The sequence below is a fragment of the Mus musculus genome, chromosome 1 (assembly GCF_000001635.26).
Source record: "Mus musculus strain C57BL/6J chromosome 1, GRCm38.p6 C57BL/6J".
Classification (NCBI taxonomy): domain Eukaryota; kingdom Metazoa; phylum Chordata; class Mammalia; order Rodentia; family Muridae; genus Mus; species Mus musculus.
The window spans coordinates 177,086,586-177,101,881 of NC_000067.6; the positions used below are offsets into that span (position 1 = coordinate 177,086,586).

The following is a 15,296-nucleotide window of genomic DNA, read 5'->3' on the forward strand; positions in this document are numbered from 1 at the left end:
GATCTTACTATCAACAACTGATAAATGGGACCTCATGGAAACTAAAAAAACTTACGTAAGGCAAAAGACACCACCAATAGAACAAACTGGCAACCTACAGATTGGGAAAATCATTCACTAACCCTATATCCAACAGAGGGCTAACATTAAAGATATTAAAGAATTCAAGAAGTTAACCTCCAAATTAAAAAAAACAATTAAAAATGGGGTATAGAGCTAAACAAAGAATTTACAACAGAAGAATCTCGAATGGCCAAGAAACACTTTAGTCCTTAGTCATCAGGGAAATGCAAATCAAAATGACCCTCAGATAACAACACATGCTGGCAAGAATGTGGAGAAAGAGTAACACTCCTCCATTTTGGGTGAGATTGCAAACTGGTGAAAACCACTCTGGAAATCAATCTGATGGTTCCTCAGAAAGCTAGACATAGTTCTACCTGAAGGTCGAACTATACCACTCTTGGGCATATACCCAAAAAAGAGTATACCACCATAACACAAGGACAAGTGCTCCACTATGCTCATTACAGCTGTATCTGTAATAGTCAGAAACTGGAAACAACCCAGATGTCCCTCAACCTCAATGGATACAGAAAATGTAGTTCATTTACACAATGGAATACTATTCAGCTATTTAAAAAAAAAAAAAAAAAGACACCATGATTTTTGCAGGCAAATGGATGGACCTACAAAATATCATCCTGAACGAGGTAACCCAGACCAAAAAGGACATGCATGGTATGTACTCACTGATAAATGGATATTAGCCAAAAAGTACAAAATACCTAGGATAGACAGGGCCTCCTGAGGAAAGACAGGGTTACCAACCCATGGTCAAAATTTCTGACCTAGAACTGTTCCTGTCTAAAAGAACTACAGGAACAAAAATGGAGAATAGAATGAAGACAGGAGCCTAGCATGACTGTCCTCTGAGAGGCTCAGCCAGCCGCTGACTGAGACAAAAGCAGATATCTACACTCAACCACTGAACTGAAGTCGGGGACACCTATGGCTTAATTAGGGAAAGGATTGAAGAAGCTGAAGGGGAGGGCGACCCCTTGGGAAGACCAGCAGTCTCAATTAACCTGGACCACAGGGAGCTCCCAGAGACTGAGCCCTAGAGAATACCCAGGAGCTCACATGGGCTGGTTTGAGGCTCCCTGGCACATATATAGCAGAGAACTGCCTGGTCTAGCCTCAGTAGGACAAGATGAGCATAATCCTTAAGAGACTTGAGGCCCCAGGGAAGGGGGAACTCTGGTGATGGGAACACCCTCTCAGAGGCAAGGGGGCAGAGGAGTGGGATGAGGATTGTGGGATGGGGGTGGGAGGTCTGGGAGGAGAGTGCAATGGCTGGAACATAAATAAATAATTTTTAAAAGAAAAAAAGCTAATGATATTACAGGTATAAGGCTGCTTTATTACAAAAAGATTTCTTTGTTCACAGATTTCACAGGCTAGTGAAGAAGATAAATAACTAACCAATTTGGGGTTATATGCTATTATAAATGAGACAGAAAAGGAAAAAAAAAAATCAATGCTACTGAAAAATGTAAGTTTGGCAGGGAATGGTGGTTCACATGATGGAACCTGACCTGTCCAGTTTACTAGTACTCCCCTGGTATGTACAGTAAAACACAAAGAAACCTTAGAGGACCATCAAAGGACCCAAGATAAAGTCAAGATGCCATTGACCAATGGGGTGATTTGAGATATTTTTAGGTTTAAAAGGAACTGAAATATTCTAAAAATTACATGCCTTAATTAAAAAGGTAAATCAAAAGAAATATGTCTTTATATGCAGCAAGAAAGATATTTCCTGAAGGGCAAACACCTGCTGTGGGTAAGTAATCTGAGTCTGTAACTAGAAAAATATTAAAACAGTAGCAAACAGCAAACCAATTTAACATTGGAAAATTATAATCTGGTACTTTAGGAAAATGGGTAATATTTCATTCTGTTTTGGTACTATAGCCACATTCCACATAATATTTCACGTAATATTCCACATAGTATTACATAAATTTGTAAATTTTATGAAATTTTGTGACTTTCCCTCCTTTAAATTCTTCAATCAATTTAACATGTACAGAGCCAAGCAAAGAAATATAGAGATAAGAGGTAAGAAAATTATTTGTTATGATCATATAAATAAGAGGTAATAAGCTAGATCAATCTTTAATACATTAAAATGTATTTTCTATCATAATTTATATTTAAGGTCAGAAAATTTTCCATTAATGCAAATTTAATGGTATTGTACTTCACATACTAATTAGTTTTTCTATGAAGATATGGTACATATAAGCTAAGAAATAAACACAGATGCCAATAATTTTTAATTACAGTTAAAAATAGCATGTCAAAACAAGAAATTAAAAATAACAGTGAGAAAATTTTATGGCTAAAACAATGAAATGCTTATTTAAAAATTATTTGCTAATGATGATTACAAATGGAGAATTTTAGAAATCCTAAGATTCTGAAGAATAACGTTCTGATAAAATTGCCTTTGAAATATAGACTTCCATATATTCAGCCACCCTGAAATACTAACTAAGGACTCTTTAAGTCAAATTCCGTTCAAAGAAGCTTCAGAGGTAGACTATTTCCTGAAGTCGGGCGGGGGTGGGGGGAGGGCAATCATTCTCTCTAATCTTATCACTCACCCTCCAAGATATATGACCTAACCTTCTGCCTTAATTTGCTCACTGTTTTATGACAGTTCTGTTTCTACTGAGAAATAGAAAAACAAAAATAGCACATTAAGTAAAAACAAAACAGGAAAACATGTTTACACTATTAACAAAGACCCAAAGGTGACACTTGGGTTTAGGATTATGAATTATCTTAGTAAATTGAAGTTCACAGAATATAATTTCTCAAGCACAGATGAAAGAGTATTAATAATTCATATCTAGCTCCAATAATAATTGTCATTTCTATTTCACAAGACTGCCTTCTATCATCAAATAGCTCCTTGTTCTATTCATGGTTTTCTGCATATTGACAATAGGTCTGGTGATTAATTCTATCACATCTAGCCGGCATTAAGATATACAGTGTCTAGGCTACACAGAGAAGCCCTGTCTTGAACTCCCCCCCACCCCCAAAAAAAAGATATACAGTGTCTGAAAGCATTTACTTCCTCTTTCCCAGCACGGCAGCAAATGAGACTGAAGGAGATGAAGTAAGTATGGACGGAAGAGCAGGAGGGCAGAACTCACACAGTTTTAAATAAAGCACAGTAACTTCCAAAGATTATCATCTCCACATGCCATGTATTAGCAACCTAGTCCCACTTGCCTGCTTGCTTCTGATGTAGGCGTATTATACTTTTACAGCTCTTAAACCATGGCCCTAACCTCACCCTCCTGAAAGTTTGGGTAAGGAACTAGATTCCAATCCAATTTGTAATATTTCTTCCCTTTCTCTTTTTTTTATTAATTCTTAATTCCTCCTCTCAAGATTTTTTAAACCTACTTTAGGAGGTTTTTTTTTTTGTTGTTTTTTGTTTTTTTTTTTAAATAAAAAGGTTATGTATGTCTCAATGAGGCTTACCTGGAGGACACAGAACTTAAAAGAACAGTCATACACTTATTTAAATATTTAAGGAACTTACAGAAGATACAAAGAAGTAGCTCAATGAATTTAAAGAGAAAGAACTTAAAGAATACATGAGTGATGCCCAGGAAAACACAAATAGAAGGCTGGTAGAAAACACAAAAACAATCCAGACTTTTTAAAGGAAATTTAATAAAACTACAGAAACATTGAAGAGGACTTATGCTGTAATAAAGATGGGCTAGAAAAGCCTAGTAAACCAACTAGAAAACTCAAAGGAGGCCCGAACCTGGTGGAGGCTCCCAAGGTCCACAAAGGACTCTCCACACCACAGGACCTCTAACACACCCAGGGCCTCCGGATCATAGTTCCAAAGAATCCCGGAGGGTCTTGTGCCAGTAGGAACATGGACAAAGGAACCCTGCCTGAGCAGAGGCTAGGATTCATTCCAGTCAGGGCCAGCCCCAAGCCATCTTCAGAGCAAACCCAGCGGAGGGTCCAAGGTCCCCAGAGGACTCTCCACACCTCAGGGCCCCTAGCATACCCAGGACCTTTGGATCCCTTGAGAGCACGTAGGTGGCAGAAGCAACAGAGCTTCTTGGACAGGATCCCTTCTGACCTTCATCCTCAGCCAGGAGGCAGAGCTGAGACCCAGACCCCAGGGCACCTTCCTTGACAAAGGAGAGTCGGCCTACAGGGAGGGCTTTGAGCCCAGTACTCAAAAAGTGGATCTGAGCTCCAGACTTCTGGTTACCTTCCCTGCAAGAGGAGAGCTTTCCTGCAGAGAGTGCTCTGACCACTGGGACCCAGGTGAGAGTCGGACTCCCAGTAGTGCTGATACACAGAATCACAGGAGGAACAAGCTCCAGCCAGAGACAGCTCGATCATCTAACACCAGAGATTACCAGACAGTGAAAGGCAAGCGTGAGAATATTACTAACAGAAACCAAGACCACTGGGCACCATCAGAACTCAGTACGGCCACCACAGCAAGTCCTGAATATGCCAACACACCCAAAAAGCAAGACTCAGATTTAAAATCATATCTCATGATGGTGGCAGAAGACTTTAGGAGTTATTTTAATAACTCACTTAAAGAAACACAGGAGAACACTGCGAAACAGGTGGAAGCCTTTAAAGAATTACAGGAAAACACTGCTAAACAAGTAGAAGTCCTTAAAGAGGAAACACAAAAATCCCTTAAAGAATTAAAGGAAAACACAACCAAACAGGTAATGGAATTGAACAAAACTATCCAAGATCTAAATATGGAAGTAGAAACAATAAAGAAAACCCAAAGGGAGACAACTCTGGAGATAGAAATCCTAGGAAAGAAATCAGGAACCATAGATGCGAGCATCAGCAACAGAATATAACAGATAGACTGTGGAGAGCCGTGCTGCAAGCAATTGCGAGCCGTGAGCAATCACCATTATAAGATGGCGCTAGCCTCAGCTGTGCCTAACTAGTAAACAAGCCTTGTACGCAGGTGTGAGTGTGAACTCACTCCTAGTCACTGCCCATCTCAGGGCGTAGTAATGGGGTGATGGGCGAGCAACGAATCAGGAGCTGTCACGCCACATCAGGTGCTGAAACGTCACGTTGGCGGCTATATAAGCGACTCCATTTTCTGGGGTTGGGGTCTTCCTGAGAAGTAAGCAATAAAGCTTTGCCACAGAAGATTCCGGTTGTCCTGAGTGTGTTCTTGCCAGCGGGGACAAAAGCTCGGGATAATGGACGAGAGAATCTCAGATGCAGAAGATTCCATAGAAAGCATGGACACAACAAAGAAAGAAAGTGCAAAATCCAAAAAAGATCCTAACTCAAAACATCCAGGAAGTCCAGGACACAATGAGAAGACCAAACCTACAGATAATAGGAGTAGATGAGAATGAAGATTTTCAACTTCAGGGGCCAGTAAATATCTTCAACAAAATTATAGAAGAAAACTTCCCTAACCTAAAGAAAGAGATGCCCATGAACATACAAGAAGCCTACAGGACTCCAAATAGACTGGACCAGAAAAGAAATTCCTCCTGACACATAATAATCAGAACAACAAATGCACTAAATAAAGACAGAATATTAAAAGCAGTAAGGGGAAAAGGTCAAGTAACATATAAAGGCAGACCTACTAGAATTACACCAGACTTCTCACCAGAGACTATGAAAGCCAGAAGAGCCTGGACAGATGTTATACAGACCCTAAGAGAACACAAATGCCAGCCCAGGCTACTATACCAGCAAAACTCTCAATTACCATAGATGGAGAAACCAAGGTATTCCATGACAAAACCAAATTCACACAACATCTTTCCACGAATCTAGCCCTTCAAAGAACAATAAAGGGAAAATTCCAACACAAGGACAGAAATTACGCCCTAGAAAAAGCAAGAAAATAATTCTTCAACAAACCTAAAAGAAGACAGCCGCAAGAACAGAACCCCAACTCTAACAACAAAAATAACAGGAAGCAATGATTACTTTTCCTTAATATCTCTTAATATCAATGGACTCAATTCCCCAATAAAAAGACATAGACTAATAGACCGGCTACACAAACAGGACCCAATATTTTGCTGTACACAGGAAACCCACCTCAGGGACAAAGACAGACACTACCTCAGAGTAAAAGGCTGGAAAACAATTTTCCAAGCACATGGTCCGAAGAAAAAAGCTGGAGTAGCGATTCTAATATCGAATAAAATCGACTTCCAACTCAAAGTTATCAAAAAAGACAAGGAGGGGCACACTTCATGCTCATCAAAGGTAAAATCTCCCAAGATGAACTCTCAATTCTGAATATCTATGCTCCAAAAGCAAGGGCAGCCACAGTTATTAAAGAAACTTTAGTAAAGCTCAAAGCACATATTGCACCTCACACAATAATAGTGGGAGACTTGAGCACTCCACTCTCATCATTGGACAGATCCTGGAAACAAAAACTAAACATAGACACATTGAAACTAACACAAGTTATGAGAGAAATGGATTTAACAGATATCTACAGAACATTTTATCCTAAAGCAAAAGGATATACCTTCTTCTCAGTACCTTCTCCAAAACTGACCATATAATTGGTCACAAAACAGGCCTCTAGAGATACAAAAATATTGAAATTGTCTCATGTATCCTATCAGATCACCATGGACTAAGGCTGATCTTCAATAACATAAATATAGAAAGCCAACATTCTCGAGAAAGCTGAATAACACTCTGCTCAATGATACTTTGATCAAGGAAGAAATAAAGAAAGAGATTAAAGAATATGAATTCTCCTCAGCAGCACACAGAAGCTTCTCTAAGACAGACTACACACTGATGTACAAAACAAGTATTTATATACTCAGAAAAACTGGACTAACTCCATGTATCTTGTGTGACATACACCAAACAAATCTCTATACACAAACTCAGAGATTAAACAACCAATTACTGAAAGATAAAATGATCCAATAAGGAAAAATCAAGGAAGAAAAAAATTATTCGGGACCTAAAAGAAAGTGAAAATACAACAGGATACCTCTAGTACTCACTAGAAGCAACCCTGTCAGAGAAATAGCCCAAAAGGGCCAACATTAAAAAGTCAGAGCTCAGAAAACAATGACGTAAGGATACAACTCAGTAATTTAGAAAAACAAAACCAAACCAAATCAAAACGCAGTAGACAATCAGAAATAAGGGAGAAAAAAAGGAGAAACTTAAAAATAGAAATAACATAATACAAAGAATCAATGAATCTAAAAACCGGTTCTTTGAGAAGATAGGAAAAATGGACAGACCTCTGGACCAACTAACCAAAGGAAGGAAGGAAGGAAGGAAGGAAGGAAGGAAGGAAGGAAGGAAGGAAGGAAGGAAAGAAGGAAGGAAGGAAACCCAAATTAATAGAATCAAAAATGAACATGAAAACATTAAAGAGTTACCAAGGAATTTAATAAGATAAGGGAATATTTTTAAAAACAGCATTTCATTAAGTTGGAAAACCTAAAAGAAATGGATGACTTTCTAGATTCAACCAAACCACCAAAATTAAAGCAAGAAGTAAACAACCTAAACAAATCCACAACACATGAGAAGATTAAAATAGTAACAAAAAGGCTTTCAACTAAAAATGTCTAGGCCCAGGCCCGGATTCACGGATAGAGGAATTCTATTATATAGATCTACTATCAAAGATATATAAGGAATCCTTAAATTATTAAAACACATAGAAACAGAAGGAACACTCCAAGCTTCTTCTATGTGACCATATGACTCTAGTATCAAAACCAAGCAAAGAAAAATATCAGCAAATCCCCGCAAACACTAGAGACCAACATCCCTAATGAATAGATTTTTAAAAAGCTCAATAATCTATTTACAAACCAAATACACACTTGAAAGTCAAGAAGATTATCAACTATTAGCACGTTGCCTTTGAGAAGTAGGGATAGTTGCACGTAACACAAGTCAATAAATGTAGTCAATAGACACAGGTACACGACTAGTGAGGTAGATCTCTGAGTTCAAGATCTACAAAGTAAAATCCAGGACAGCCAAGGCTAACAAAGAGAAACCTTGTCTAAAAACACCAATTTTTTTTTTTTTTAAAAAGGAAATTTAAAAACCTCATAAATGGACTTAAGGACAAAAACACATCCACAATTATCTCAAAAGATGCAAAAAGGCCTCTCATCAAATCCAACATGACTCCATAATTAAAGTCCTAGAAAAACTAGGACCTGAGGTAACGTACTTCAACATAATAATAAAAGCTACTGTCCTGGCTTAGTTTTGTGTCAATCTGATATAAGTTAGTCATCAGAGACGATTGAGAAAATGCTTCCCTAAGATCAGGCAGTAGGCAAGCCTGTAGAGCATTTTCTTAATTAGTGATTTTTGTGAGAGGGCCCAGCCCACTGTGGGTGAGGCCACCCTTCCGCTATATATAGTGCTGGGGTCTAAAAGGAAGCAGGCTGAGCAGCCATGTGGAAAAACCAATAAGGCAGCCATCCTCCATGGCCTCTCCATCAGCCCTTGTCTCCAGGTTCCAGTCTTGCTGGAGTTCCTGTCCTGATTTTGTTCATGGATGGACTATGATGTTTCCCCATTCTGTTCTTCCCCCCAATCTGCAATTTGGCCATGGCATTTCATCATAGCAATAGTAACTCCGACTAAGAGAGCTGTAAATAAAAAACCCACAGCCAATAATGTCCTAAGTGGAGACAAATTTGAGGTTACACCACTACAGGCAGGAATGACACTGAGATATGAACTTGCCCCACTCTTTCTCAACACTATGCTTGAAGTATTAGCTGCAGCAGTAAGGCAAGAAAAGAAAATTAAAGATCCAAAATTAAAAAAAAATGTCTAATACATTCTTCTTTGCACACAGCATAATACTGTATAAGAAATACCAAAAATTCTACCAGAAACCCACTAGAAATAATAAACAAGTTCAGCAATGATGAAGGATAAAGAATCAACTTGTACAGATCAATTGCTTTTCTGTACACCAACCACAAGTATACAGAGAACAAGGTCATGGATATACTCTCACAGCAGCCTCAAAGGAAATAAAATATTTAAAAGCAATACGCTTCTGGCACAAAAACAAATATATAGATCATTGAAACAGGATTAAGAACACAAACAGATGAGTATGTGTAAATTCAGTCATTTAATTTTGACAAAGATGACAAATACATGCTCTAGGAAATAATAAATCTTCATTAAATATTGCTGGGGAAACTGGATGTCCACACGCAGAAGATTGCAATTAGTACAAAAACTATCTCCAAATGGTTCACAAACTTAAATGTGAAACCTGAAACAATGAAACTGGTATAAGAAAAAGGTAAATGTAGATACAGGTACAGGAAAGGACTTCCTGAATAGGACTCCCTCTATCCAAGAATTAAAGCCATCAATTAATAAGTGGGAGTTCATTAAATTGAGAAGCTGCTGCATAACTAAAGAAACAATCAATCAGGTTAAGAGGGGGCCACAAATTGGAATCTTTGCTAGCTATACAGCTGACAGAGGATTAATAACTAGAATGCATAAAGAAATAAAAATCAATCTATCCAAAAACAAATGATCCATTCAAAAGAAAAATGGACCTGACCTCTAAAAAAGTGTTCTCAAAATAAGACAAAAGTGTCTAAGATGGTTCAAAATGTTAAGATATTTTGTCAGTCCCTATCAATTAGGGAAAGACAAATCTAAACAGTTTTGAGATTTCATGGAACCCCAATCAAAATGGCAAAGATCAACAAGCCAACAGATAAATTCTGGAGGGAACATGAGCATAGGGGAGACACTCATAGTTGGTGGGATTGTAAATGGACAGAGCCTCTTTGGAAATCATTATGGGAGAGTCCTCAGAAAGCTAAAAATTAACTAACCTACCATATGATCCACATAAACCATTTCTTATTATGTGTACAAAGGACTCAACAGCCCATTCCACAGATATTCTTCAGCCAGGTTCATTTTCTGTTCTATTCATAACAGCCTGGAAATGGAAACAGCTAAATATCCTTCAACTTATGAACAGATAATGAAAATATGGCACATATACACTATGAAAAAATAGTAATGTGGATCACAAATGTATCGTTTAAAAACTCCTCTAAATTTACAATGAAAATATTTTCACAAGAGAATAACAGTTTCACCATAATTTACATAACACTATACTGAAAACCTTAAAATTGATAGTTTATAATCAATACCTTGATTATTTCATGGAATACCTATACCGCCACTTATAAGAATGAATGCAGGTTCACACTACAGAAAAATTAATTCACTGGCTTTTACAATCAGTTACCTTTGCAATAATGACTTCTTTCTTCAGAATCTTCATAGCATAGTATTTTCCACTTGCCTTCTCTCGAACCAAAATAACTTTCCCAAAAGTGCCTTTACCTAGTAGTTTCAAATAGTCAAAATCATTCATCGTCTGAAAAATATAAATTAGAAAACCATGATGAAATAGTTGAATATTACTTGCTGTATAAACTTGCACCATACACTTGATACTGTTCCTACCAATTTCTAGACCAATTTCCAATGAGAAAAAAACCAAAACAAACCAAAACATACTTCCATTGACTGTCTCTTCAGCAATCTGGGATACCAAAAATAATTTATGTAATTTTCAGAGTTTATAGAATTTATTTTGAACCTAGAATTTCTCCATCAGTTACACTATTAGTAAAGTGACAGGAGATTTTTTTTAAAATTACAATATTTTCAAGTTCTCAGGTTTTCTTGCTTTAAGTGGTGCTACCTCAGAAAAAGTGATATTCAAAAACACAGTTTTAAATATAACTAAAAAAGTTTTCGAAAAAATAGGAGAAAGGAGTAAAAATAAATCAACCTAACAACAAGAAAAACCTGTAAACATGCAGGTAAACTGGTCAGGAAGATAAACACAAAGATAAAACTTATCAACGTGAACTGAGAAAGGTGACATCAGTACAGAATCTACAGGCATTAAAGAGACCATGAGAGAACAAACAGCTCTATGGTAGTGAGGAACACTGAGATGAAATGAGCAACCCTCAAACTACAAAAGCTCTCTGAGGAAGTATTAAGTAAGCTGAACAGCTCCGTGTAAGAGCTGAATTTATATTACATTTTTACAATAAGGAAAAGCCTATACCATTTCGAGAAAAAAGGCACCAATTCTACACAAGCTCTTCCTGAAAACTGAAATGGGAGAAATACTGTTCAATTCACACTATGATATTAAAACCAGACAAAGATATTGCAGTAAAACTACAGTTAATTGCCCTTCATGTACCTACTTACAAAATTTTAAATATTTCATAAATGAATGCCTACATGAAATTTTAATACCTCTTGCCAAAAATTTTGATAATTTATCCAAATGTCAAATTATAACATCTTAACATATGTAGTTCAAAGGAAAAAGTAAATGTCAAAAAGATATAAGTAATGTATACTTATTAATTCAACTAAAATTCAGGCATATAGCTGCCCACATGTAGAAGAGTTACAAATACAGTAATTTAGAAAAATAATAGATAACTAGACATTTAATTCCACTAACAGCTTTAAAAACTCAGATGTTAAGGACCAACGTAAGAGACTCCAAAGATGGCTGTCTGATTCCCAGTAAGTAGTAGTCTGTCTCACACCTACCCTTTCTCTCCCTTTCTCCCTCCCCCACTCTCAATTTCTATCTGGGTGGCATTTTTAATAAATTTTAAAGAAAGATTATAAATACATAATTTTCCCCATTCCCTTTCTTCTTCCTAGTACCTTATCTCAATCTTCCATTTTCTTTCAGATGCACAATTCTTAAATTGTCTTTGATTAAATGTCTATAGAACTACCCTTTAGGCCTGGGGATTAATGTTTTCTCTCTCTTAGGAACTCTCAAGAGACAGCTTTCTTTCTGTGTGGAAGCTAAGGCTACCTTGTGGGAGGGAAAGACTATGTACTGAGACCCTGGCAAATAAATCACATGCACAGAGAAACTGTGCAGAACCACATAGATAGGTACCAAGTGCAAAAGAAAACACCAAACCCTGAGACATAACAGAAAGTTTTCTTTGGATTTTTCAGGGCCAGAACATGGGCAGCCTAAAATAATGTATTTGAAGATCTATGTAAGAACTGCAGAATAGTACAGCTAGCAACAAAACCATAAGAAATAGCATGCTGCTATTGTTTCTAGTACTTCTATAACAATAAATAGGTAAAAGGCTCATAATTAGGCCATAAATTGATTTTCTTGTTCAACATGGTATATATAAGTACCCTCTTTATTTTTTATCTAAAAGCACTAAAAATGACATGTCACATACCCAAAATGTTCTAAATGTGGTTGTCACATACAAAGACCACTTTATACTGAACCACTTTAAATCACTGGAATCATTATAGAGCAGCCCTTGGTATAAACACCTTCTATATACTCCTGTAATTTAAAAGTATTTTCAATTACCACATACATCTAAAATTATTCACACACACACACACACACACACACACACACACACACACACACACACGTATGGAAATTATATATGGTTAAGACCTCAAATCACAAATATATTGAAAATATTTCTATCAGATCAGTCTGTAATGGAGACATGTACTCTCAAGTACTTGTGAAGCTAAGTCAGGAGTTTTCTGAGTTAAAGCCAATATGGATAACAGCATGGGTTCAAGGATACTCGAGACAACTTCGAACATATCTAAAATTTTGATGGGGACTAAGTTGAGGATTCACATAACAAGTGTGAGGTCCTAAACTTTATTTTTAAAATCAAGTTTTAGTAAATAATTCTAAGACAACCTGTAGAAAGATGCTTAGTTAGTTTTATGGGACAAAGCAGGATGCTAACTATAACCATCAAAACTGATTCTATATTTAGTATACATAAATACAAAATATGCCCCTCAGTTTAGGACTCACAACCCTATGAGTTAGATACTGTAATTATCCCCATTTTGGTAATGAGGAAGCTAAAGGATGAGTCAGAAATTCTACCCAGGTATTAACTCAGGAATTTCACATTCTACTACTATTTTACAATGTTAACCTTCTACTGATATATGAACTAAAGAAATACTACATAGTGTACACAGTGAAGTTATACATAATGTACAATTAAAAGACTTGGATATTTGAGTAAGATATTTAACTTTATCAGATCACTCAACTATAAAAGTGCACATTAGTAGACATACCTCAGATGACTTTTAAATGGTAAGTGCAAAAGTACTGCTCAAAGTCTACCATAAAAAAGCATAAAATAGATGCTTACTAATGGCAATTAGTGATAATGATGAATTACTTTCAACTTAGTAATTATAAAAAGGAAAAATATGATTCAGTTATTAACATTTATAATCAGTCTTTACAAAAAAATAGGTTTATATATTTTCACTATTGTATATTGCTAAAATGCATCTCTATTCATTCTTTTTGATGATTAATGTCTATACTTATATTTAATATCCTCCCATCCATCAGATGTAGTAGATTAAGTTACAATGTTACTAACATACCATTTTCAACTCCTGGTTTAACAATATCTTACTGATCTGTTAAGCATATATTTAGAATTCCAGAAAATTAGACAGAACAGAGCTGGTATAGCTTGCCTTTTATTTATTTATTTTTTTATCTTTTTTTTTATTAGGTATTTTCTTCATTTACATTTCCAATGCTATCCCAAAAGTTCCCCATACCCTCCCCACCACTCCCCTACCCACCCACTCCCACTTCTTGGCCCTGGTGTTCCCCTGTACTGGGGCATATAAAGTTTTGCAAGACCAAGAGGCCTCTCTTTCCACTGATGGCCAACTAGGCCATCTTCTGCTACATATGCAGCTAGAGACACAAGCTCTGGGGGGTACTGGGTAGTTCATATTGTTGTTCCACCTAAAGGATGAGATAAAGGGGAATTTGATTCATATTTACTATCACACTCAATCTTCAAGTTAGATATTATCTATGCAAAAGAAAATTTCTCATGTGAATAAATGGGTAAAGATAGGTTATGTTCATCTTCCTGACTGAGAAAGCAATTAATAATGACTCAGCTACTCCAATCAACCACCACAAGAGAGAAGATGTATCTATTCAAAGGAGATATATATATATTGCATACAAAATAAAGTGCAGGAAAATTAAAAATAAAAAGACAGAAAGTGTTCATAAGCATCAAGTACAGAATGATATTTTAATTAAAGAAAAAACTTCACATAGTGAATTAATTCTCAAAGTTGTGACTATATCATTTCACTAAAACCACTGACAGCATGTGAAGAACACACATCTCAAAAATTTTAACCCAGAAATGTTCCTGTCTAAAAGAAAGACAGGGGCAAAGAATGGAACAGAGACCGAAGGAAAGGCCATCCAGAGACCACCCCACCTAGGGATTCATCCTGTCTGCAGACACCAAACCCCCACACTATTGCTGATGTCAAGATAGCATTTGCTGGAATGGCTGTTCCCTGAGAGGTTCTACCAGCACTGGACCAATACAGATGCAGATACTCACAGGCAACCGGGCCCCAATGGAAGAGATAGGGGAAGGACGAAAGGAGCTGAAGGGAATTGCAACCCCATATACGATATCAATTAACTGGACAACCTAGAGCTTCCAGGGACTAAACCACCAACCAGAGTAGTATACATGGAGGGAGCCAGGAATCCAGATACATATGTAGCAGAGGATGGCCTTATCAATGTGGGGGAGGCCCTTGGTCCTGTGGAGGCTTGATGCCCCAGCATAGGAGATGCTAGAGCAGTAGAGGAGCACCCTCATTGAGGCAAAGGGGAGGGGGGGAAAGGTGGATGGGATGGGGGTTGGAGAAGGGGTAACTGGAAAGGAGGATATCATATGAAATGTAAATGAATAAAATGATTAATAAAAAGAGAAAGGTTTTGAACCCAGGCAATTTAACTTGAAAGGAATTCTGACCACTACACTAACATCAAGTGGTGGAATTTGGCGGCATAGGAGCATTTAACATACTCCTAAATTCAAAATTCCAATACTGCAAAATTAACTAATTAAACAAAACTCACAAAACATAATTGATAATACTTTTTAAGCAAGTTTTTACCCCCTACCTGAATATAAACTACTAAGTAAATAGCAAATATATATTCAACACGCACATGTCAATGATGTTGTGACTTACTACCAATTATCAGGTTACAGACTGGGCAGCTTCTGGCCATTTTTTCTTAT

General features: G+C 36.9%; 1 protein-coding gene across 6 annotated transcripts in view; it reads right to left on the bottom strand.

Moving 5' to 3' along the window:
* The window catches only part of Akt3 (thymoma viral proto-oncogene 3), a 241,706-nt gene that overhangs the window by 66,510 nt on the left and 159,900 nt on the right, over positions 1-15,296 (bottom strand). For all 6 annotated transcript variants that reach the window (XM_006496818.4, XM_030253917.1, XM_030253910.1 and 3 more), the window contains one exon: positions 10,382-10,513. In XM_006496818.4, coding sequence (XP_006496881.1) covers positions 10,382-10,513 — 132 coding nt within the window. The remainder of the gene's footprint in view (positions 1-10,381; positions 10,514-15,296) is intronic.